This window comes from Myripristis murdjan, chromosome 4 (assembly GCF_902150065.1).
Source record: "Myripristis murdjan chromosome 4, fMyrMur1.1, whole genome shotgun sequence".
Lineage (NCBI taxonomy): Eukaryota > Metazoa > Chordata > Actinopteri > Holocentriformes > Holocentridae > Myripristis > Myripristis murdjan.
In genome coordinates, this window is record NC_043983.1 from 18,825,603 (window position 1) to 18,851,706 (window position 26,104).

At 38.5% G+C, this 26,104-nt stretch overlaps 1 protein-coding gene across 2 annotated transcripts in view; it reads left to right on the forward strand.

Annotated features, from left to right (window-relative positions):
• Nucleotides 1-10,416: 10,416 nt before the first annotated feature.
• Nucleotides 10,417-26,104, forward strand: part of tmem131 (transmembrane protein 131) — a 32,171-nt gene continuing 16,483 nt past the window's right edge. For both annotated transcript variants that reach the window (XM_030049197.1, XM_030049198.1), the window contains exons 1-12: nucleotides 10,417-10,687; nucleotides 15,756-15,817; nucleotides 15,979-16,019; nucleotides 19,723-19,791; nucleotides 21,319-21,439; nucleotides 22,394-22,510; nucleotides 22,621-22,743; nucleotides 22,901-22,981; nucleotides 23,136-23,286; nucleotides 23,465-23,521; nucleotides 23,650-23,711; nucleotides 23,800-23,908. In XM_030049197.1, coding sequence (XP_029905057.1) covers nucleotides 10,516-10,687; nucleotides 15,756-15,817; nucleotides 15,979-16,019; nucleotides 19,723-19,791; nucleotides 21,319-21,439; nucleotides 22,394-22,510; nucleotides 22,621-22,743; nucleotides 22,901-22,981; nucleotides 23,136-23,286; nucleotides 23,465-23,521; nucleotides 23,650-23,711; nucleotides 23,800-23,908 — 1,165 coding nt within the window. In that variant the 5' untranslated portion in view covers nucleotides 10,417-10,515. The remainder of the gene's footprint in view (nucleotides 10,688-15,755; nucleotides 15,818-15,978; nucleotides 16,020-19,722; nucleotides 19,792-21,318; nucleotides 21,440-22,393; nucleotides 22,511-22,620; nucleotides 22,744-22,900; nucleotides 22,982-23,135; nucleotides 23,287-23,464; nucleotides 23,522-23,649; nucleotides 23,712-23,799; nucleotides 23,909-26,104) is intronic.

Consider the following 26,104-nt stretch of genomic DNA (forward strand, 5'->3'; position numbering starts at 1 on the left):
AGGCCTACACCCAACCTTTTGAGTGCTAGTGGGAAAATTATAGGAATATACAGTGATTTTTCATGTGAGATAGCTAAACTAAGGAAATTCATGAAGAAGTTTAAGTTTGTCTGTTTCATGCCAGTTTACTATTCACATATAACAGAGTTGGGCCTCATGAAATCTCTGCTTCGTACATATCAGTGTATTAAAATAAACACAGGGAAAGTCAAACCTAAAAACATCAAATATACAGTGATATATTTTTAAATCATAATAAATTTCATAGTGGTATAAAGTGTGTATACTTAACAAACTGAGGGAGCCCCCACTCTGCTGTCATGAAGAGGCAAAGTAAGCAATAGATTCATTTTAGTTCAGTTCAGTTCAACTCATGTCAGTCAATCCAATTTGAAACAGATGATCACAGTGCACCTGCTATTAAAAGCATGTGTCCCTGGAAAAACAAGTGAGTGAGCGAGTTACAGAGTGAATAAATGAATAATTCTGTTTGTCCAGGAATGTCATCATAAATTTTGTGGAGATTGGCAAAGGATATATGTCTATCCACATGTCGTATTTTTTTTAAATAGATTATGTGGTCGTAATAGTACAATAGTACTTCAAACTGACAGTGGAAATACTTGATGAGCAAGCAATTTGGGTGATCAGGGCAGAATGAAAAAAAAAAACACCATTTGGCTGAGGTCTTAGATCACAGTGTCTCACCTGTCTGTCAGCTAAGCATCGTCGCCTCCCCCCACCCCCACGCCCCCACATCATCCGAAGGCATAAGGTTAAAAGAGAAATCCCTTGGCAATGTGCAGAGCTGCACCACTAATCCCAGCTTAGACTTGGGAACCTATTTGGGCCACGTATTGGACATGGACGTGGTGACTTGAAGCAGTTTCTCACTTTGGTAGAAAATTGTCCCTTTTTCACTTTAATGTTTCCATAAATTCATGAACAGTCTACAACAGACCTCGCCCGCTCCAGTTATCCCAGATATTTGGGTCTTCTTCTAATTGCCTCTTGACTTACAGATCTTTTGAGAATCTGGTCTAAAAATCATTCCACTAATATGTATGTGAACAATGCTGATATGGACCCAGAAATTGTTACTTTGTTGTTGTGTTTGTGGTCATGCAGTGTAAACTGAATGGCATTAGTACCATAATAGACTTTGGGATTGTCCTCACTGGGAGTGGGTTAAGGTAATCCATTAATGGAAACAGTGTAGAATATACAGAAAAGGTGCTTATGTACAGACAGTGTATGTGGACTTGTTATCTGTCACAAATAATACTATTAACATCCCCTTTAGATTTTTTCTCCCTTATTTATGAATGTGATTCTGAATTTAATTTAAGTGTTTTTTCAAAGCAAAGGTATAAGCTACTTAAACCTTGGGCATCTGCTATTGTACAAGTCCTTCAAAGTAATGGTATTGGATCAATGTAACTGTCCTGCAAAATACTACTACAATGTACTACCAAAAACCATATGGCAAAACTGCGGCTTGCTTAAATCTGCATCTTTGAGAGAGACAGTATTTCATGAATGAATTGCCAATGCAGCATTCCCTTTTAATATAATGCTCCATTCATGGTTTAAAACTGGCACATTTTGATATTTCCTCTTTGTCAAAGTTTCCAAAGTTTGAATTTGTGTCTACTTTTCTTCTCTCCTTCAGACAGGCCATCATCATCAGGTGTGTCCACCACAAGGTACAAGATATCTATTATGAGAAATGTTCTGTAACAGAGATCAGTAATACAGTTTCACCATTAGACTGCTGTGATTATGGCACTTTTAGACTGCACTGGACACATTAGTCCAAAAGTGTCTTTTGTGGATCAATAGGCTATTAGAACTGTCTATGCACGGGCAATGTCCTGGGAATTTCTCCAACCCTATTTTAGAGCATACTCTAAAGCCAAACTGTCATAGACAACACACAATAGCATTAAGCCATTACCACATTCAGTTTCTTTAGAATGCTTCATCACTTGCCTAGTACCCACTGAAGGTTAAGATCACATGTTGCCATGGTGAAATACATTGTGAAGGGCCTAAGTGATTGGTCCTCTCTTCTACAAACCTCATCTGGTTTAGGACTGTGTCCAGGTGCATAGAGATCTATTGAAAGCCTCTTTACATCTCTGCCAGAAGGCGCATGGTAATTACTGCGTTTTAAAACCTAGCTTTCCCTGAGTGCACCATGACACACTATTTGTCCTGTACATGCTGATTTCATTGAACCATGATACAGATTTGGGTCTGTGTGTGATTTTAAGTCAATCAGGCTCGCTGCCCCCTCATGCATTACTGAATGACTCTCCTGGGTGCTTTAGTCCAAACTGATGTGATGAGCCTCTTAATCAGGTGAGATCCTCACACAGCCTACCTGCTGAGCTGAAGGGTAGAAAATGTCAGAAACCCAGAAAATATGAAATACCGCACACTCAGTATGTTCTAACAAGTATGATCAATGTGGTCTTTTTTTAAAGAGCAGTGCTCTCTTTTATTTTCAAATTTGAAAATAAAGCTTTAAACCTGCATCAAAATGCTCAGATTATTGCAAATACATATTACAGGGGAAAATAGTAGTAGTAGGAGACATGGGGTTGTCACATTTTGGACTGAGAGTGGTACTAGATGGAAAGGTCATGAGATGACCAAAGTTACAGGGTTTATTGTCTGAGTAACATAATTGTGATTTCCTGTGATTTCATGAAAACCTGCACAATAGATTTTGAGATATTAAATTTGACATTTTGGGTTAAGGGTGGCACTACACAAATGATTACAGGATCATCAAAATCAAGAAGAATGCCAGGGTTCATCAGGATTCATCAGGGTTCATTGCCTGGGGAGCATGAATGTGCTCTCCACGTTTCATGGCCACTGGCCCAACAGATTTTGAGATATGTTGCCTTGGAGTAAAGTGTTGAGCCAACAGAAGGATGCATGGATGGGTTGACTGACATGGCCATGCTTAGGCTCCACCCACTAGAGGGGTTAACAATCAGAGTTACAGGTCTTTACACACCAACACCAGTGCCCACACTAATTTCTAACTGTGGACGCATACAAAGATGATTTTGCAATTGTCTTAAAACTTAAAAATCTATGTCTTTATGCATACACACTGATTTACTTGAATTAAACAAAGAAAATCAAGATTGTAGCTTTCACCTGGATTCACCTGGTCAGTCAGTTCTATGTTTCCCTGATTTTTTGTATTCAAGATTTTTTTGTATTACATCAAGTGTGAACATGCTTGTTGATCTGCAGAAGATGCAGAGCACCCAGGGATAAAAGTTTAATGCTCCCTGCACAGCTGTCCCTCTGTTACCAGGCCAAGATCAGAGATCAGTGTCCAGTAATCAGAGAGCAAGTGTCCCGTAGTGGCAGACAGCAGAATGGCAGGATGTGTGTGTTTAGGGGCAGAATTTAGTAACACACTGCAGAATTTAAAGAAAAAAAAAATACAACATGCCCATATTCACTGCCAACCAATAAATGATTCCTGTTTTTCATGTCATACACTATATTACCAAAAGTATTCGCTCACCCATTCAAATGATCAGAATCAGGTGTCCTAATCACTTGGCCTGGCCACAGGTGTATAAAATCAAGCACTCAGGCATGCAGACTGTGAAACAAGACATTTGTGAAAGAATGGGCCGCTCTCAGGAGCTCAGTGAATTCCAGCGTGGAACTGTCATAGGATGCCACCTGTGCAACAAATCCAGTCGTGAAATTTCCTCGCTCCTAAATATTCCACAGTCAACTGTCAGCTCTATTATAACAAAATGGAAGCGTTTGGGAACAACAGCAACTCAGCCACGAAGTGGTAGGCCACGTAAAGTGACGGAGAGGGGTCAGCGGATGCTGAAGCGCATAGTGCAAAGAGGTCGCCGACTTTCTGCACAGTCAATTGCTACAGAGCTACAAACTTCATGTGACCTTCAGATTAGCCCAAGTACAGTACGCAGAGAGCTTCATGGAATGGGTTTCCATGGCCGAGCAGCTGCAGCCAAGCCACACATCACCAAGTGCAATGCAAAGCGTCGGATGCAATGGTGTAAAGCACGCCGCCACTGGCCTCTAGAGCAGTGGAGACGCGTTCTCTGGAGTGATGAATCACGCTTTTCCATCTGGCAATCTGATGGACGAGTCTGGGTTTGGAGGTTGCCAGGAGAACGGTACATTTCAGACTGCATTGTGCCGACTGTGAAATTTGGTGGAGGAGGAATTATGGTGTGGGGTTGTTTTTCAGGAGCTGGGCTTGGCCCCTTAGTTCCAGTGAAAGGAACTTTGAATGCTTCAGGATACCAAAACATTTTGGACAATTCCATGCTCCCAACCTTGTGGGAACAGTTTGGAGCGGGCCCCTTCCTCTTCCAACATGACTGTACACCAGTGCACAAAGCAAGGTCCATAAAGACATGGATGACAGAGTCTGGTGTGGATGAAGTTGACTGGCCTGCACAGAGTCCTGACCTGAACCCGATAGAACACCTTTGGGATGAATTAGAGCGGAGACTGAGAGCCAGGCCTTCTCGACCAACATCAGTGTGTGACCTCACCAATGCGCTTTTGGAAGAATGGTCAAAAATTCCTATAAACGCTCTCCTCAACCTTGTGGACAGTCTTCCCAGAAGAGTTGAAGCTGTAATAGCTGCAAAAGGTGGACCGACATCATATTGAACTCTATGGGTTAGGAATGGGATGGCACTTCAGTTCATAGTATGAGTAAAGGCAGGTGAGCGAATACTTTTGGTAATATAGTGTATATATGAATGAATGGCATGGTGCTTCAGAAACAACACGTACACAGGACAGATGAGTAAATTGATACCTGATAAGAAATGACAGAAAGAAAGAAATGACAATGACAAAGAAATGGACACATCATGCCTTACACATGTTTGTGGAATGAGAGAGCAAGCGAGCACAACAGGAGGCTCTCAGACGTGTCTTGGCTGCCAATTTCATTTGAAGTGGCACTAGCACTGATGAGTCCTCTTGTCCTGTGTACCCTGTTCATCAGAGGCTCCAAATGAATCCTTGCACCTTGTCTTTGTTTTATTCCAAGCACAGAAAACATCTTGTCCACAACTGAACACTCAAACTGCGTTGCTATAACAACTTCAAGGACAAAGCAGTGATTTGTGTTCCCTGCTCTGGAAGCTGCTAACACAAAGCGCCCAACATCAGGGGAGATGTAAAAGAAATTTCTCCAGTCACTGAGGCAGGGAAATTATGTATAAATATGTATAAATATGTAATATGTATATTTATGTATAAATATAATATATTTTCCCACAGGAATAAATAATGTAAAAAGAGCAGTGATTTATTTAACATAAGAGCTCACAGGACATGCTTCAATGTCTTGTTATGCATTAATGTATGAGACAGCAGCTAGATGCTTAATAGTGTGTAGAAGATGGTACAAGGCATGTTCTTCTTGAGATCACTGCCAAATTGGCAACTGTTTCCTAATTACAGATAGATATCAAAATTCAATTAGATGCCAAGATCTGACTCCTATAGGCTGTCAATATGCCAGAAAAACCAGCATGTGGCCTGGCCATTATTAATCTTCAACCAGGAACTTTGCAATTTCTTGCCATCTAAATGTTTTAAATGGTCTTGTTTCTTCTGAGCCTTGTGTGTTCGAGGTTAGCAGTCCTAATATAAAAGAAGCAACTCTCAACTCTTAACCAAATTATTTGACTTCTTATGTTCTCATCGTCATGAAAATCAATGAAGTACAGCAATTTTGGTGTTGTAATCACACTTGAGCATTTGGTCTTATTCCAATCCCAATCGGTAGTTGATTACACAAGTGTATGAGTGTTTGTGTGTGTGTGTGTGTGTGTGTGTGTGTGTGTGTGTGTGTATGTTACTTAACTTCAGAGGTGGGGTGACCAGGCTGGGGTCAGTGTTTACTTTGGAGTTGGACAGATATCTGTGTCTTGTCCAGTGTTTTCTGTATCACGCAGTAATGTAAGCCAAATAGTTTCAGGTCCCTCTCCCTTTAATTCACTTACGCAGGCTGCTAGTGCACCATCAGGAATCATGTTACGATATAATTTTTTATATTACCTCCAACAGATAAAACAATCTCTGATACAGTTAAGCCCACGCTTTTAATTGGCTTTACACAATTCATGGCATACATAATTAGTCAAACGTTGTCAACAATGATGCATTTTAGGGATTGAAACTGCCCACAGTGTATGAGTTGTTAGATATGGCACTGCCTGAACCAAAAGCAACATTAAATTGTTTTGCACAGGTTAATGCATCAATAATAATAACCCTCTGAAAGGGACAACTCTTTACATTCAGTACTTATCCAACTGACTCAGCATTTTATCAAGGACGGGACAGAATAAAGAGGCATGTCCTTGTTCTGCTCAGGACTTATTTATTTATAAAATAGACCATTTAAATGTTATATTAATTTCAAGCAAAAAATACTCTCCATTGCGACAAGCTGGGATGATATATTTGGTATTCCTCAAGGTCTCTACTTTCACATGGCACGGCTGTTTTCCTGCAATGTTAAACATGTCTAAAATCGCATCGATCACTTTTGCCTCCACCATGATCTTTTCCAGTAAGAAAATCTTTGCAGCAGTTAAAATCCTTCATCTTAAATAACAAGCTAAGCAGAGAATTTGATTATGGGTACTGCGGTAGAGCCTTGATCACTGAATTTTAGGTCATGCTGTTAAATTTGGCTCTGTGCATATGTCACAGAAATTTAACAGCAGTCCCACCCTGCGTTCCAATACCCATACTACCATACTATTTAGTAGGGAAAAAAAGAATTAGTATGTCCCAATACATACTAAACTACATACTTTGTAAGGGCAGCTGCAGTACATACTAAAAGTAAAAAGTATAAGTATGCGATTTGGAACGCAGGGTAAATCAGGCAGTAACAATGGGCATGGATGTGCACACAGCTAAAGTGTCCAGCGGGGGTGCTGTGGCAGCACAGGAATGGTTCCACACCAGGAAAAAAATCAGTGGCATGGTGCTTGGGGTGGCCAATGGGGAGGCCAGGATTTTAGCATAAGGTCACCATGGACACCTGCAGCCACCCTCTGCCTCCGCCACTGCTCACCTTTACAGACTGATAGCACTTCTGAATCCTAACTGGATTTAATTGTGTGAAGTGATACTTTGTAAAAATATGTAATGAGCTTCTGTCCTTGTCTACAGTGCAAACCAAAGTAGCTCCATAGCAGTATAGGAGGGTGTTAAGAAACAACACTAAACTCTAATTAAGTGGAGAAGTGAGCACGCAAGCATTGAAGGAGAACAAATGTCTGACTTTCAAAGAAATGATGCTTATGGTATCAGCCTGTCATGCAGCTGCAGTGAACAGAAAACTTTGGATAAAGGCAGTTTTAACCAATTAAAGTGTCCTGAGGAAATACAACATTGTAGATTATGCACCATAAACTTGAATATGATTTGTTCTTCTATCATGCTTTGAATTACAAATATAATTTGCAACAAACAACAGTGCGCTGTGCATTGAGTGATCATTAAGTGTCTAAATTGTAATATTTATCTGTATTAGTGTACAAGCACTTCTGATATGTAAAATTCATCAGTGCTTGCCTCTATCAGATTTACATTTTCCTGTATGATGAATATATTTTAATGTTGAATGGGGAGAGAACAAAGTCCAAAAACACATGTGATACGTACAGTTTTTTGACACAAAGTTATTGGAAACACCTCAGCAATCATTGTGTTGCACAGCAGTTCACAGAGTAGGTCTTAGTGAATTGTGTACAATGTCAACAATAATTGCATTCTGTGTGGTATCTTGCTGCAGATTTAAGAACATAATGAATCAATTATTTAAATAAACAACACAGAATGGTCATCACCATATATTCGACTGATTTCAACAGGCCTAAACAAAACTAGGTTTAAAAAATGTGCATTGTAATGTATTCTGACTACATTACAATGAAAAGTCTCCATTCTCATGGATTGATGGTGAGGAATTTGCAAGCATTTATTACAACTCTGCCCTCTGCAGGCAGTTTACCAAACTGCTGTGTGCAAATACCTAAATGTCCTCTAAGATGTTTTGTATTGATGGTTAATAGCCCTCACACAGGAGCCTTGTGCACCTGCTCTGACCAGTGACTGTGTCCTGATATAGTCTTGTCTCCTATGTTTCCCCTTATTTGCATTCATCTCAGCGTTATTCCTTCTATTTTAAGGAAGGAAAAGAGCTCTCCTTTATCCTTTATGGAAGCAATGACAATATCAGAAAATTGTTTCTCCTTCTCTCAGAGCTTCCCCGTCTTTTCTTCAGCGTAATAATATGATGAGACATTTCAGTTCAGTCACGTTCCTCATCCAACCCCTAACATATCCTTAGAATTTTTCTGACCCTGTGGGATTTAAAAAGTGACTTCTCTGTCAATATTGATCACTTTCTGAAAGCTTTCAAGATCCATTGATGATGGTCAGAAATAGGTTATCAGAGTGACATTGAATTCGTTGAGTATGCCTAATATAAGAATTCAGGGATGATATAGCCTCTACATTTCGCCAAATGTAAGTAGGATCCAGTAATATTTACCAATTTTATTATCTACGTACATACAGTGGTCCAAGCATTCTCCCTATTTACCAAAGGTTGGTGTGAATCAGTCAAGTCAATTTTATTTGCATAGCCCAGTATCACAAATTTGCCTCAAGGGGCAAAAATAGGAAGAAACCTCAGGGGGAGCAACAGAGGAGGGATGGACAATGTGCAATGGATGTTGTATGCACAGAACAGAAACACAAGCTATGTTACAACAAAATTATATTGGATTTAAAAGAAATATAAAGAATGTGCTGAGGGTGACTCCAAGCTGTGCCACGTGCCACTAGAACAACCTCGGAGCTGAGCCACGCGACCACCAACACCGTGAAGATCAGGCAGCATGTGGGCCAAACAGTCTCTCTATTTACCAAATATGCGTACAAAATCACAGTGGATCCAGTTGCACGGTCCACAACATTAATCACTAGGAATACTTATGCATGCAGAGGTAGACCAAATCATCTAAGATCATTATTTTTTGTGAAACCCTGTTGACCCCTCAGTGAAGAAATGTGTCTTTTTCCCTTCTTCCACGGCAATGTCACAGCAGTTTCCTACATTAGAAAGTCCCTTTGACTGACTGTCTCAGAGTCAGTAGAGGACACTGGCGCTGCTGGGTGGAAGCGTCCTTTAAGGGAACTTGAATGCAGGCGTTCCAGTACAATCCAATATTTGTGGTCACAATCAACGCCTTAAGGTACAAACAACCAGCAACCAACGAGCCACTGCACATTTCAAAACAATGAATGCAAAACATGCAGCTGAAAACTCTGGTCCATGAATTTTGGCCCGAAGGTAAACCACTCCACAAGGTGATGTTGACGAAATGGATTTTCACTGTGGAAGTTAAGGGTGTTGTGAAATATAGAGTAGAGCCTTGCTTCTGGCGTATGATAATTTAATGTAGAGATGTATAATTTTTGCTAGTGCTTTAAGAGACTGGTATTAATCAATTTCCTTTTAGATAATAACATATGATTGAAAGTAGTTTGTGTTTGCATGGTAAGCAGCTATATCATTCTGACAGAATTTGAAATGAGCCCTATATATTCAGTTTGGAAGAGGGCACAAGGCATAGTATTATCATAACCTGTGACTGAGCTAAATTGTTGATATCTTCCTTAGCTACACGTTGTAATAATATTTAAATATTTTTCAATATTTATCAGCAACTTGTCACATATATGTAGTGACAATCAGAGAAATCTAACAAAATAGACTCCATTAATACAAAACATGATTTAAAAAAATGCAACATAGCCTATCACAGTTCGGTTTGACAATTTTGTTACTTTTTTAGTGTTTATAAGTTTGATATTCTTTATTTATTCTTTTAAATTGACATGAAAGTGGTACTATTCATTAGATCCCCAATCGTTAGGGTAAAATTATGTTGGTAATTAACTTACTGACGGAAAAGTGACAGGTGAGTGTTTGTAGGGGCTGATGAAGCGGCGCGAGGCATACACACAAGTCAAATTCAAAGCTTGACAGCCGTTTGAAGTTTCCGAGTAACCGTTAAAAATGTGTGAAGGGCTCGTGCGCAGAGGCGTGCAATATCAACAAATGACAGGCCGACACTTGTGCATCACAGGTTTAAAAAAAAGAAAAGAAAAGAAAAAACAGAAAGACAAACATAATGAGGAAGCGGAAAACGATGCACTCCGCCACAGTAGGTAGCGACATACACCGCTGTCAGGCCGAGTCAGCGTGTGACGCGCCCCGAAAGAAACGGAAGAAGAAAAGAGAGAGAGAGAGAGAGAGAGAGAGAGAGAGAGAGAGAGAGAGAGAGAGAGAGAGAGAGAGAGAGAGAGGCCAACGTCCTATTCACTAGTTGAGTTCGAGTTTCTTCAAGGCTATGATTGACAGAGTCAGCAGAGGTTTATACTGGCATGTCCGCAGACTCTCTCGGTTATTATTGTAATACAAAGATAGTCGGCATGGCGAGTCAGGAAAGAGCCCAGAGATTTCATCAGTCATCAACAAGCGCAAAAACAACATATATTGGACTCCTGAGGATTTTATTTATTGCTTTCATTCACGCGTCGCGGGCAAATAAACAAGGTTTGTAACTTAGCTGGCTACAGTCATTTTAGCTAGGGCTAACTACCACGGAAATGTCTAACCGGGAGTGTAGGTTAAGGTTATGCTGTACGGGCCAACTTTATTACTGCTAGCCTGCTAGCTTGCTAACACCTTGCTAACCCTGCTCCGCTGTGGCTGTTTATTTTTGCTGTTTAATAGTGTTACATTATATTGTAGAATGGATTGGGTCATTGTAATGATGCAATACACTAAAAAATGAAAGTGCTATGGCTGTACACTAACTGGTAACGTTAGCTTCCTAGATGTTGTCACGGACCATATATAGCTAAGCTGGCTAACGCTAGCTAGCTAGCAAAACATGTCATTTAAGAAAATAGTTTTTGGTTGGTGTGTGTGTCTGTGGGAGGGGGTGGGGGGCAGGAACATGGTCAGGGAAGGCAGTTTGTTAGCATTAGCTTAGCTAGCACTAGTAGTGATCTTCATGCATTGGAATGAAGAGGTGACACATTGGCAACACTGTCGATAACGCTGTCTCTTTAGCGCAGGCAGGCGAGCTGACACTTCTTCCTTCTACTAGTGTATTAGTAGATGAAGGCAGTATGTCAGATGTTGAGATGAGGGTGGTGTGTAAACGTGGCTGAAGGAGTGTTTGATTCAAGGCTCCAACGAGGCAGTGATCAGTTCACCCTTGCTGTCCTAACGGGCCAAATCTGACATGTCAGATATACAGCGGACTGAAGTGTCAGCTGACAAGATCTTCATATGCACTACCAGCTATGAGTGGATTGCTATCATCTATATCCAAGAACAACTGTGCCAATTTGAGACGTGTCTGTTGGTCCATAAATTCTCTGAATCGCTCCAGAAAGCCACCTTACCCGCCATACCTTAGACTTACAAAGAAATGTAAGGGCGATACAGTATGTCAACCTCAAAATGACACAACATTGCATAAATGGCAAATGTTGTTACAGCTAATTTACTGTTGTGCTGTAGCATTTTATTTAATTTTTACTTCTATTTCTGTTTCTGTTTCGGTTCGTCCATCACAGAGCAAACAAAGTTATCTCTGACCTGTCAAAAACCGCTCAGAAAGTGCCAGTGGTGCTCAACTCTTCAAACATTCCACTGCTGATCCTGGTGTACTATCTAACACAGGTCCAAATGCAAGAAAGGCCACTCATGATTTAGTGAGGAGAAATCAAACCTTGATTTGCTCCTGCCCTTTAATTTGGTGAAGTAATTGCCATATAACAAGTACCTGGCTGACACTTTTGGCCATTATAGATAAAGTTTCTTGAGGATCAGTAATAGATAGGTGGGTGGAAAGATGCATAAGGATTAAGAGGCAATCACTCTTCTATTGTTGCCTTTTGCGTTACTTTACCCAGTGTTGACAATCTAGAAAGGATCTGCTACTCACAACCGCCTTCTGTTACCACACACCATGCAGTTAAGAGTATTATTATAGGACTAATTAAAGGTACTTTAGCTCAGTTCATGAGCAACCTTAAGTGTCACCTCTAATCAGCATATGTTTGAGTTATGGGTATATCAGGTACAGCTACATTTTTAATTTGGTCTTGATTTTTAATGTGCTCATATGCTTAGCTATTCATGGATTAAAACATGGAAATTGAAGTAAATTAATTAAATACTAGTGAAGCATAGTTTCCCACAGATTATTCTGTCATTTAAAATAGCTACTTTAAATTGCGTGACACTGCTGCAAACCATTTGACTTAGGGTATAATTCACAGCACCCCTTCTCAAAGGGTTCTATTGACATCTGCCTCAGTGCCATCTGTGTATCAGTTATTCTTTTTTAGATTTTGTTTGAGAAAATCTGTTTAGGGTGCCACAGTGGCTCAACTAGTAGTGCACGTACCACATACAGTAAAGACTGGTCCTTGTCACAATGTCCTAGGTTTGGTTCTGGCCGGGGCCCTTTTCTGCATTTCATCTCCTCTCCTCTGCTTTGTGTATTCTGTCTCACTCCACTGTCACTGTCTAATCAGGAAGAAATGGCTCCCCCCTTGAAAAAAAAAGCCTTTGAAAAGGTTTTTAAAAAACATTGTCTGATTACTAACAATACAAGGGATGAAATAATAACTCCAGTGAAGTTCACACCTCAATTTTAGCATGCAGTTTTAAAATGAAAAATCTTAAACAGAGAAAAACCGAAAAAAAGAAAAAAACCTAACTGGTTACTCTATATATGATCAAATGTAGATCAAAAATATGCTTTTGAGGGAAAGAAAACATGGAGGAAGGAAATATGTAAAAATGGGCAGCAACAACAATGATAATAATTGTAAAAAAAAAAAAAGAAAGAAAAGAAAGAAAGAAAAGGAAGAGAGATGAAAATGACCTGAAAATTACTAAAATTATATTACAAGGAAAATTACCATAAAATTACCCCAAATAAATTGTGAAACTCTCTCTCTCTCTCTCTCTCTCTCTCTCTCTCTCTCTCTCTCTCTCTCTCTCTCTCTCTCTCTCTCTCTCTCTCTCAAGAAATAAAATAAAATTTTATTCAGAGAGTGAAATGCAACCTTTGAAAATAAAAACCCAATTGCCCACAGGCCCCGGGTTTCAAAGGGTTAAGCAGACAATATAGGTGTACAGGTGTGGCCTCACCTATATAGTTCTGTGTAGGTGCGGCCGCACTCTTATTGTTAGTTTTAAACCGCATTGATTTACTGCAGGAAGTGATTTGATTATGGATATGTGCATTTAGCACTATTCTCTAAAATTCTTGCACACCATTTTAGTAGAATGTTGTGATCACAAAAAGGCAAAGTAAATGACTCAAAGTAGGAGTACTGAATTGTGCTACTTTAGACATATAGGCTCAATATGATTTTTCTAGCATGTTTTCTCATCAGCCAAGACTCCTGATAGAATGAGCAACATCATTATATATTAAACTGAGTTGCCACAACATTCATTTTTAGTCAGAAAATCCAGAAATATGAACTGATGATATAGATTTAGATGTTATGATATTATTGTATCATATTAGATTTCCCTCCTCAGGGTTTGCCTTGAATTCACAGAGTGGTTGGTTGTCTAGCACAAGCTTTGCACTCTGAAGTCAGTTTCTGTGTACAGTGAAAACACAATGCAGGCTTAAGATTTATTCCAATTTAATTCAAGTCTTAGACTTCCTGTACATTCATATTATGAGTAAAATGAGAGCTAATGCTAAAACGTTGTTGAAACATTCTTTTTAAATCCCCTGTATAATAGATTAATAAAGAAGAACACTGCTAACGCTATCACATGCAGCATTTACCGCACCGTATACTGATCAGGGTCCATTTTTTGTAAGAGGAAGTTCATACCAAAGCTTACACAGTAAGGTCCTGCGCACTGCCACCTTACAACGTCAGTAAAAGCAGACATGTTTACATTCTGTTTTCGCAATGACAGATGATGCGATACTCCAGATAGGGCAGGACGTGGCTTGAACACTCAACTGTCTCACCAAGTGGAGCACAGTGTGACCTGTTCTCCACCCCTTATTTTACCCAGGTTGTTTTGTGGGGTCATCTTAACCTAGGGTCAACCCTCTGTTTTATTTTGTTATGTTTGTTTTTTTCTGCCTATTACTTTGTGTGATACATGTAAGTACTAGAGGCTAATGTAAACTAGAGTCAGATTCCTTGTATGCATAATCACACTTGGCCATTAAAGTTGAATTTGACTCTGATTAATTTCTGATGTATTCCCAGGTCATTAGTTCAGTGTGGATGGGGAACGAGACCTTCATGTTAAAGTGGAGGGTTACTTTTACTAACATGACTTAAAGTTTCATTTGAGATTATGGTCTCAATTATTTATACAGTGTAGGCTACGTGAGTAGATCTTGTCTTACAGGTCGGGCTATGTACTTTTTTGTCCCCCACTGAGTTTGTGGTTTGTATTTGCTCTCCAACCTCAGCTGAAAAGTTGCAACACACTGGTGCTGTCTCTGATGTATGCCATGCAGCAAGGAAGAGGAAATATAGTAGCTGATTTGTTGTAATGGCATCCTGCACATTGCATAACCCATATGCTCCCAGAGAATGAATTGCAGCCTGATTTGAGTATAAATTTTTCAAATATACTGTCTGTAATCAGCTTTTGAAAAGACAATTTACATTTTTGGATATTTGCTTGCAGCTGTGAGAGGATTTCTGTGTAGGGTCCGGAAGTGTTTGAGATAAGTGTCTACCTTTTGAGAAGTGTGAGAACTGCACAAAAAGGGAAATACATCTGTTAAGGCCTGGGATGATATAGATGTGACAAAATACATATATAGTTGTAAAAATGTTGAAGACTTACTTCCTCTCAAATATTGTGTTGTTTCTTGTGAAGACTGAACTTTATTATGCCAGAGTTTATAGTCTTTATACTGCCAGCATACTTCATAAACACACAAAAAATTCTAATCTCATAATTTCTTGAGTAGATTTGAAGGTAGTACATTTTCAAATGGAAAATACATAAAGACCCTGAAATAAGAATCCCTTTGTGATGTGCAATCTAGGGGCTTTCCCCGAGAGAGTGATGAAGTTATTTATAGGTTGAATAGATACGAGTGGTGACTAACAGAGGATTTTACTTTTAAATATGAAATTTGGGTTGAGGAAGTGGGATGGTAGCAGAAAACATCTTGTAAGTGATTTACAGTATCCATATTTACTCTAGTACAGTTGTTTTTTCAAAAACCTGAATCCTGATACTACTTTCTCTTCAGCCTCTTGTCGTTTTCAGTGTTTTGAAAGATAATTTGCCAGGCAAATCAGTTTAAATATATCAGCCTTTGTTACCCCTTTCAGGGACAGGTGCACCACCACTTCTCACTGTATTATTTTGATTTGTTTTATTTTATTTTGTTTACTTCTATTTTAGGGTTTTCCACCAAAATATTCACAAAGGCTGTATAGGTTGTACTGGAAAAGTTCTTAAAAGTAATTTTTAGGTTTTTTTTTTCCTTTGTGTAAGTGCCACTGAATATAATGGTACTACTACTACTGATATTAATCTAATAATAATAATGATGACAATGATGAAGTTTTTTCTGTGCTTACTCTCACAGCATTCATTCAGTCAGACACAATTCTAGAGGTTCTACATTTTGGTGAGGGGAGCCTCTTACAGGTAAGAGAGACATTTACACTATTATAAAACTGTAAAGAGTGATAATAGTAATTTAGATTAAGTTTACTAATTTCACTTCTTAATGTAACAATACATGTGTTCAGTTATTTACAACTTGTTTTGTAGATACATGACTCATGTCTCCCTTTTTCTTTTTGCAGGGAGATTCTGACATTGATTTTAGCTTATATCATCAGCAAAGGTAAGTCTTTAAATGCCCTGTCTGCAAGTAAACAGTTATGCTTCATATAAAATATCCTTACCACAGCATTGTGAAATCATTTGTGTCCATGCATGCAGATGCATTGACAGGAGACGCAAACATTTTGCAATATGTCGTTCAGCTGACATGGACCTGTAATGCCTGTTTGGTTACATGCAGATAGTAGTGTGGGTCAAGTTAAGCAAGTGCCTCGACATGTTAAAAATATAACTGAAAACAAGCATCAGGACAAGCTGCTATTACACTTGTAATGTAAGTGTGGTTTCTGGGGCGTGGTCGTTAAGATTGGGTGTCCTGAGTTCACATCACCATGTATGAACTTGGTTTCTTCTGTTGGTTCATTTATATAAGTTAATCCACATTTCCTGCTCTTCTGTGTAGTGCAAAGCATATTGTGGCTGGATTGTGTCTAGACTAGTGTAGAAACTGACAAAACCACACAGTCCTGACCATTGCTAAATTTAATTTTGAACATTTGATAAGAGTGGGAACAAAATATCATTATTGTGTAGCATTACTGGGTGATAAAATGTGTAAGCAAGTCCTGATTATTTGTGCAAAATACATCTTTATTGCATGAAGGTAGTGTTACTGAATTGACTAAACAACTTGACAACCTGACAGTCTTATCAAGCTCATCACAAATACTACATAAATGAAAAATTATCTTTAGTTTAATGCTTTTGGCTTTAACATATAGCATATTAGCAAACATCAGCAATGCTGCTGAAATTATACTAGGAAAAATGTGCAAATGCATGTTCAGTTGCTGTGGTCATCTGAACCACCAATTACAAAAAGAAATTATGCCAAGCTTAATTACATAATTTTTGTTACATTTGACACCAGACCAGTTGCCAGCTAACAACCTAAAATGAAATGCTTCTTCATCATAATGACAAGCTGCCAAGGCCATCAAGACAACAGAGCAACAACACATAACCATGAGAACAACAGCAGGCTTGCCAAATTGCAGTGAGGCAATTAGAGGAAGAAACCTAAATTATATTTTGTTGTCAGATCACAACAGTTATACCAGGCATAGATGCTACCCTCTGAAATGTGCTGTTTAGGCTGTAAATTGTCAGAGAAACTGTTGAATACATGTCACTGAAAGGGCCAGTGGTAGTACACTGGATCCCCGTTCGCCTCTCTCCTGACACAGCTGCTATGAATTTGGAGCAAATCTTCTTAGCAGTCCAGACCACAGGGGCTTATAATGACAGTTTTTCACTAGACTGCCGTTGTCCACACTAACTGGGTTAAGAGTGGACAGACAGACAATCGTGTTTTTTGCTCACTTGAACCAAAACAGTTACTGAATCTAATCCTCTGATACTGACAGTAGTTCCTATTTATTCATATTGCTTCAAAGTCAACACTGATTAAATGTCATACTTTCCTAAGCCTTGTGTCTAGACACAGGTATATCAGACAGAAGCATATTTTCTTGCATATTTGGCCTATCTCTGTCCATCACAGATAAACATTATTTCCTTATAACTGAGCATTGTCGTAACAATGTTGATCATCTATGAACGGTTATAGTTGTCTGAAATATTGTTTTTGTTACTCTAAGAGTTTTTCTTTACTAATTAAACTTATAAATAAACAGTCAAGTATGTTGAGAACTGATGCACGGCTAACGGAAACATTGGTTCAACACCTGTTTTTACAAGAGAATGAATAAAATAATTTTGAAGAAGACCTTGTGGTTCTTCATTTTGATAAAAAACAAACAAACAAAAAAACTGTTTTGTGAGGAAATGAGTCTTGAATGGTACCTGGTAGGTTGTTGGTGACTTGATACAAATCCCATCAGCCCGAATCAAAGCAGTAAATTCATCTTCTAGAACAGCAAAAAGAGGCAGAAAATTGGTAGCCCTTTTTGCCATGTATCTCTTCATAACTGGAATATTCATAGGCATATTCATATTCTCCTTTCTTGTATTAACATTGGAGGATTATCAGTTTTTTGTGGCTTGGCGCGGACAAAAAACAATATAGCTAATCAGTCCTTTTTTTTTTTTTTACATGGACAGTATGTTCTGTGTAGACCTGCATAGACCTGTGTCATATAGACAGCTTTGCCCAGTTGTACAGTATGTTCTACTCCATGTAGGGGTTATCTTGCATGGTTGTAGCATGACCACTCCTTCAGCAGAGCCTGGGGGGATTATTTTGCTGTTACTTTATGTTGCCTCAGAGGTTTCCCTTCTTTCCTTTGATCACCCCAGGGTTTGGTGTGTATGCATAGCGGTTGTATGTGTTCATCTGTTGGCTGTTTATTGCTCTCTATGTGCCACTATGCAGCCTGAATCTGTTCACAATCCTTCTGTCTGTAAACCTTTAACTTATGTGTAGCGTAATGTTTAGGTGCAGGGAAGCTTCTCACAAGCTTCTCAAGCTTCTCTTGAATGCTTCTCACAGTCACACTGGCTTCTTTGGCACCTCAGCATAAGGTTAGCTGGACATGTGCAGATCTGAGGCCAATAGGCAGCGCTCTCCTCATGATCCCTGTGCTACTCCTATTACTCACTGACATTCAGCACATTACTTCTGAGGTGCTCAGAAACGGCAGCCTTGAATTCCCTGAATCTGTAATCACCCAAGAATTTTGTCAACGAGCATTTAATTGGATGAATTTGCTTAGTTACTATATTAATAAGAGCTGAGGACAGGCAGTAGATGACAAACTATCCCTGTGAAATATTATAGCCTTGCTTGGTTCTGTGTGGATTATTATCAGCCCCCAGTGGATAGAAATCCACCCTGTCTCCAGCTACAGTAGCACAACTGGAATATGGTATTGCCATTGTCTTCTCCCATACACACATAGACTTGGCAGTAAATGGGTGAAATTGATTCCTAGTAAATTGTCAGTACAGTGTTAGAGTAATTACATTCGAGGGATTCATTGGAGTATGATTTTAGCTGCCAACACAATAAATTATTTCAGCAATAGATTTGCCTTACATAGAATAGCCAGCTGGCAACTTTATATGTGTTATTTTAACACATAAGTGCCTTTTTAAAATTATTTATTGAAGGTTAAGACACAAATACCTGAGAATATCATGACATACATGGTTGTGTAGCACACCTGCATGAATATTGACTTTATTTCCATGAGATTTACATAAAAGGCCTGATAACACAGCTTTGTTGTACATTAGTCACCACACCATTTTGTTTTGCCCAAGTATGATTTGCTTCCCTTTTAGGAGGGCCTTGTCTATTGTTAAGATATACCTGTTGCTAAGCAGGTTTGGTGAGTTTTTCCACCCATGCCTGTGTCCTAAGCTCACACCTATGAAACTGATGCCCAACGTTGTTGTCTGCTTGCCTTCATGTGAGAAAGGAACATGACACCTTACACGGCTTTTCTACTCCAAGTGTGACTAGAAGAGAGGAATCTTTTTTATCCTTTCTTTTTTTTCTCCCCTGTGGCTCTCTACTCCATGGATTTTCAGAGAGACTTTCTATATGGAAGTTGTCTTCTGCAGATTGGAACAATGTTCCTGCGGCAAGCAAATACATTGATAAATGAACATAGTAACAGATTATTGATGTTTTGGTTGTGTCTTTAGCTTTTTTATTCGTTTTAAACGCACACAAACATGGATGCGTTTTTTTGTAGCCTGCTGTTTTTGCTCCTGTCACGTCTTCCTCTCTCTCACAGCACGTCCCCGCACCGTGGGAACTGCCGACCTATACGTTTTGAACCTCCCATGCTTGACTTCCATGAACAGTGAGTATGAATGGTCTATTTTCTTGTTGTTGAATACTTTTCGCCTTTCCAACACTGACTTTTTTTCTTGTGAAATGTTTCTAGAAAATGTAAAATAAAAAATTTGAGATACTCTGATGAGAAATAACATATCCCATAAAGGATAGCTGAGAATGATGTGTTTTAAAAATTCATGGCATGTGCTTAACAATGCCATATTTTAAGCTTCACAGGCAGTGCGCAGGTTCGTGTCCAGATTTATAAGATCACATTCCACATTGACAATGGGTGCAGTACCTATGTAGTGAGACCGAGCCTCAGGTGTAGCCTGCCAGTATAAGAGAGCGCATTACGTGATTCAGTAGCGTTCAGAGGAGCTGCTGCCCCCATGGTCATCTTCAAACTCCCCGTGAGCCAACCTAGCTGTCTGTGCTCCCTGGTGTTAGTTTCTCAATAAACAAAAAAACAACAACAAAAAAAAATATATATATATATATGTATTGTTGGTGAACGGTTGGTTAATGTTTATCTTATTTTTTTATTGGAGTTGTGATACTTTTTTTTATTCATTCCACCTAAGACAAACAGTTGATTTGGGGATAGGAAATATAACAGATTCACCAAGTTCAATACTAACCACCTGACTGGATAGCTACTGTACACAAGTCACATTTATAATTTTATTTAGGGTTGTAAAAGACCTTTTTGAAAACTTTTGGGTTAACCATGCATGACATGCCACACCTCTGGACTTTTCTACAGATTGATAAAGCTATATTGTAGCATAATGCAGATTGGGGCTGGGCAATATATTTTTATTATATTGATATTGTTATATAAGATTATATATTGTCTGACAGTTTAGATATTGTAATATTGGGATCAGGCACAGGTCTTGTCTTTTCATGGCTTTAAAGGCTGCATTACAGTAAAGGGATGCAGTTTTCTGAACTTTATAGACTGCTCTTGATGTTCTGTTATTTACCACTACCTGCTTGGTCATCAGATCCACATTACAATTTATTGTTTATCAAAAAACAAAAAAACAAAAAAAAAAAAAAAGAAAGAAATTTGTAAATGTAAAATATTTTGTAAAAGCACCAGTGGTTATCCTGTAAATATCTCCATAATATTGATTGAAGTGTTAAAAAATATTGTGACATATGATTTCCTCCAAAACGCCTAGCCCCAATTCAAATGCATTTCTGCCCCTCTTGTATTTCTGTTTTACTATCCTGTCTTTTAAAGCAATTATTAATATTAATTGTCTGTTTTACAAATGAGCTTTTTCTTCTAACATGCATGCAGATAAGTTTCTTCTGCAACAAGTTTCTTCCACAATACTTCAGTTTTTGAATTCAGGTTAAACAGGCTCCTCTGAAAAACTGTTGTACAAATTATAAGACATTTAAACATTTGTAAAGCTGACAGTCATTGAATTTGTTTAGATGTATAAGGCCTAGGAAACTGTATAGTACATTTTTTAATTTTTTTTATTTTAGCTGTTATAGTCATCTGCTTTATAACACCTTCTTTCTTCATCTTTAGGCCTGTTGGAATGCCAAAAATGGAGAAAGTTTATTTACATAACCCTAGCTCAGAAGAAATTAGTTTGATATCAATATCGGCAACAACAGCCCATTTTCATGCATCCTTTTTCCAGAACAGGGTAAGTAGCCTTTCCTGAAGACCACTTGCTGAATCATGACTTACTTCTGCCATCATTTACATCTAAAAAGAACTTTGAAATATGAACATCGCATTTTAAGAGTTCCACATATTGTTAGTCACATGCCTTTTTGTTATTTATGATGTAGTTGGTTTTCATTGGTCCCTCCTATGAGTATGTGTTATGTTTAGCATTTTTAAACATCAACATCATTTTCATATTAAATGTTACACCTTCATATAATCACTGTAAACAACTTGAAAGTCTCTTAAGGAAATGAGTGTTGCAGAAAAAACAGTGCCTAAACCTTTGTACTGTACCATCCACTGTGTATGAACATATTTATTTTTGGGGAACAATGTCTGTTTTTGGAGAATAACGTCCACTTTAGAAACTTAAGCCACCCATTGACATTATAATTATGGCCTTGTGATTGTGGCTCTTCTGGCAAGCACCTAACTGAGAGACACTATACTTTGTAACTTTGTGTGTCAAACATGTGAAAAATGTCACACAGTTCTTGGCTTCAAGACATTGGTGATTCTTTTTGCCCACTGTTTTCATAGATTGGGAGTGTCACTATATGTGTCAGGGAGAGATCCCTGGGATTTTGAGGCAAAAACTACACCATTAATAAACTACCTTCCACTTTATGCCACAACCACTGCCAAAATGTACAAGTTCGAGAATGCAGATTTAAAATGGCCTCAGTAAAGCAGTTACAGATTGGAAAATGTGAATCTCATCACTGAGACCAATAATGTCAGTTGTTAGGGAAGGTGTGTTGAGATCTCAGCACACTTTTTGGGGACATTTCAGGTTCAGAGGCCAGGGAAGTTATAATATGCTGGGTCTGTTAAAAAGTTATCAGGTCCAGTTACAAAAGAGGTTGTGTTTGCTGTATAAACACATTTTTCTGCCAGTATTAAAAAAAGAAATGTTTTTCTTCAACAGATAATTCCACCAGGAGGAAACACATCATTTGATGTTGTGTTCCTTGCCCGTGTAGTGGGGAATGTAGAAAACACTTTATTTATTAATACATCACATCATGGAGTGTTTACATACCAGGTAGATACCAAAATGAGCATCCCTGATTTTTTTTTTCTTTTTTCATTTGATTTTTAGTGTCAGGAAAACATGACATGACCTAATATTGTGTTTCCATGTCTAACCTGAAGGTTTTCGGGGTTGGCATCCCAAACCCCTACAGACTACGGCCCTTCATAGGGGCCAGAGTCCCAGTCAATAGCAGCTTCTCACCTCTAATAAACATCCACAACCCACACAGTGAACCACTGCAGGTAACCGGTCATTCAGAGCACGCCAGACTTTCTGATGATTAACTTTGCCCCTTTTTGATGTGTTTTTGTGTGCACATGATTCATATTGAGGAATTTAGGACTCTAGGTGTTGGTTGAATGTATGGTAAGTTGTTTTTTTCTTCTGACTCACTCCCAGGTTGTGGAGATGTACTCCAGTGGTGGGGATTTACATCTAGAGCTACCCACAGGCCAACAAGGAGGCACTGGAAAATTATGGGTCAGTTTCGCATGCTAGTTTCTTTGCTCTGTTAGTGTCTTGGTATATTTATGTGTTCCTTTGGAAAAAAAAAATAGCATTTTGGTCCGAGACATTTTTTGCATGCAGAAACATTCAGTCATCGTTACTCATTATGATTTTATTTTTCCTGCAGGAGATTCCCCCATTTGAGACCAAGGGGGTAATGAGAGCAAGCTTCTCATCAAGAGATGCAGACAACCACACAGCTTTCATCAGAATCAAAACAAATGCACCCAACGAAGACCAGTTCATCATCCTTCCTGTAGAGGTGGAGGTCACATCAGGTGAGTCACCAAATCCGGAATTTTCATCACCTGCATTTACTGTATTACTCAGCGTGCTTGTGTTTCTTTTTTTAGTTAAATGTTTGACATGGTCAGCCTTTGTGGAAGTTGCATTTCGCTCTTGTATCCTCCCAATTTTATCTTGCTAACTTTTTATTATATTGCTTATTTGCTGTAGCCCCTGGTATATACTCCTCCACAGAGATGCTTGACTTTGGTACGCTACGCTCTCAAGGTATGGAGCTGTAGACTTAGGGAAACATGAATAATGGTGGCATCTTGCAGTTACTCTTGAATAATCCCTCTGTGTCCTGTCTTGCTCTCTCTCCTCCCTTTTTCTGTCATATCTGGTTTATTTTGTAGATCGTCCAAAACAGCTGAATCTACACCTGTTAAATTCAGGAACGAAAGATGTTCCAATCACGGTAGGTTGCTCTGTGCTTCTTTAATCCATTTATTGAACAGGTTACTTGCATGCTTATCTTGACATTATCCTTTATTTATGCCTTGCAGAGTGTACGGACAACGCCATCAAATGAAGCAGTCACAATAGATTTCAAAGCAATCACGCTCAAAGCTGGAGAGAGTAGATATACCAAAGTTGCAAGCATTAGTTTTGATGGTAAGTTTGATGCCAAACTCTTGTGGAATTTTTTTAATATTAATATTTGGGTATCTTTTTTGTTAAAGTAACCTTGAACATGAAGTATATTCCTGTGCATGATTAAGATTTCCCCAAGGCAGGTCGGTTTCATGAAATGCTGAATTTGTGACAAACAGCCCGTGGAAATCACATTAAGATCCTTTTCTCTCTCTTTTTTTTTTTTTGCTCCTTGCTTTTATTTCTTTTCAGCCACCTCAGACCCAAATGAACTGTTGTACAGTGTGCCATCACATAATGTAAATCAAAATGTCCATAAGATCCCAACCAATCTGAAATATCATCAGATATTGTGCTGGCTGATAGGGTGATCAATCCAGACTCTTCTCCACCACAGAATTTATCAATGCCCACTTTGTGCCAACCTTCTACATGACTGAAAGTTTAGCAAGAACAGCATTGTTTCTTTATGACATTTTATGTAACCCATATGGTTTGCACTACGAACATAGCCTAAACCTATGTCCTTTTATTTTTAATTTGCTTTAACTAGTAGTGTTGTCAAACACAAATGACCTTCAGTGTCTCAAAGCAACAGACCAATAGAAACAATAGCAAACAACAACACTTTCAAAAAAGGAAATAGATAACGTAATGCAGTAATGGACAATGGATTAAATTATATCAAAAAGAAAAATTGTCCTCTCAACTGTGGAGTAAATCCTTCCCAGAAATCCACAACTAGACGGCTCTTTTCCCATTTGTATAGGTAGAGGTTTTTAAAATGGACATTAGAGTTGTGTAGAGACGCACCTTTTTTGTATTTTTGTCAATTTGTTCAGCCAAAAAGCCATTTGTGCTGTTATCTTTGCCTGCTGTGCCCTTACTTACTTAAGCTGTTGTATTCAGCTATTGTATAAAGTTGTATTTAGTGAACACCAGTTGTATGTGGTGATTAGGAGAAACAACAACCCTGGTGTATTAGGCAATGTGTTCTTCCACTCCCAGTCAAACCAAGGCTCCCAAATTGGCCTTGCTAATGCTAAATGAATAATTTAAAATCCATTATTCCTGTAGCAAAGAAAAAGTGTACAACAAGCAGCTCAGTATTTTTTTCTGTATTGCTGTTATGTGTGTGTGTGTGTGTGTGTGTGTGTGACAGGCAGTTACAACAACAGTAGCAAATTGACTGCAGAGCACAAAGACACTCCTCTGAGTTTGGTTGAGAAAAACAAGTCAGGTTATTTTCAGTTGCCTGTGTTTTCTGTATAATTAAGGAATGCAACTAAAATGTCTGAGTAATACTGGCAAAAAATAGTATAGTGACAAATATTTGTGTCAAAAGCATAATTGCTGCTTTGCCAACATTAGAGTAAATTACATTTACTATACCAGATATCATAATTCTCTCTTAAAATGACACAAATGTTTAGTAACAAATTTAGCTGTATGTTCTTGAGCTCAATGTAAGTCTATATTCTGACTCCCAGGCTCACTAGGAGCCATTTCCCTTTAAAGGACAATTTAGCAAAATGGCAAAGCACAATAGAAAAGTTAGAGCTGAATTCCCTATGAAGGGAAACATAAGAAATGGGGAGACTTAGTGTCAACCACAGTTAATCACAGATTTGGTTTTGCCATTTCTACATATAAACTAGGCAAAAAAAAGTTCTGCACCGCTTTTTCAGTCTATAATTTCTCCCCTTTATTTATACCCAATAGTGTTGTATCTTATACCGTTGTAAAGCCTGATTCGTCCTCTTTCCAGTGAGATTTTTAAGGATTTTTAAGGACTTTTAAGGATCCTGCATTTCTGGAATGAGTGACACCGGTAATTGTGTGGGAAGCAACCAATTTTTTTTTTTTTTTAGAAAATCCCCTGCAGTATTTTTTCAGTTGATCATTTCTCCCATTTAACAATACCGATTGGTGTTGTCTTTTATACCGTTAGAAAGCCTGATTAGTCCCGTTTTCAATGAGAAGTAAGTTGTAAGGATTGTCAATCGATTGGTATGACCAACATGGCTAAACACCCCACCCCCCAATAGGCCCCAATAAGCAATAGCAGTACATGTTTCTAAAAATAAATATTCTGGAGCTTGACAGTTTTACTTTACCTGGGGAAAATCAGGTGATAAGACATTGTATTTAAAACTGGTTCAGATTTCTAGTTCCAATAATGCATATTCTTGGACAGAGAAAGCAATTATTGGTAAT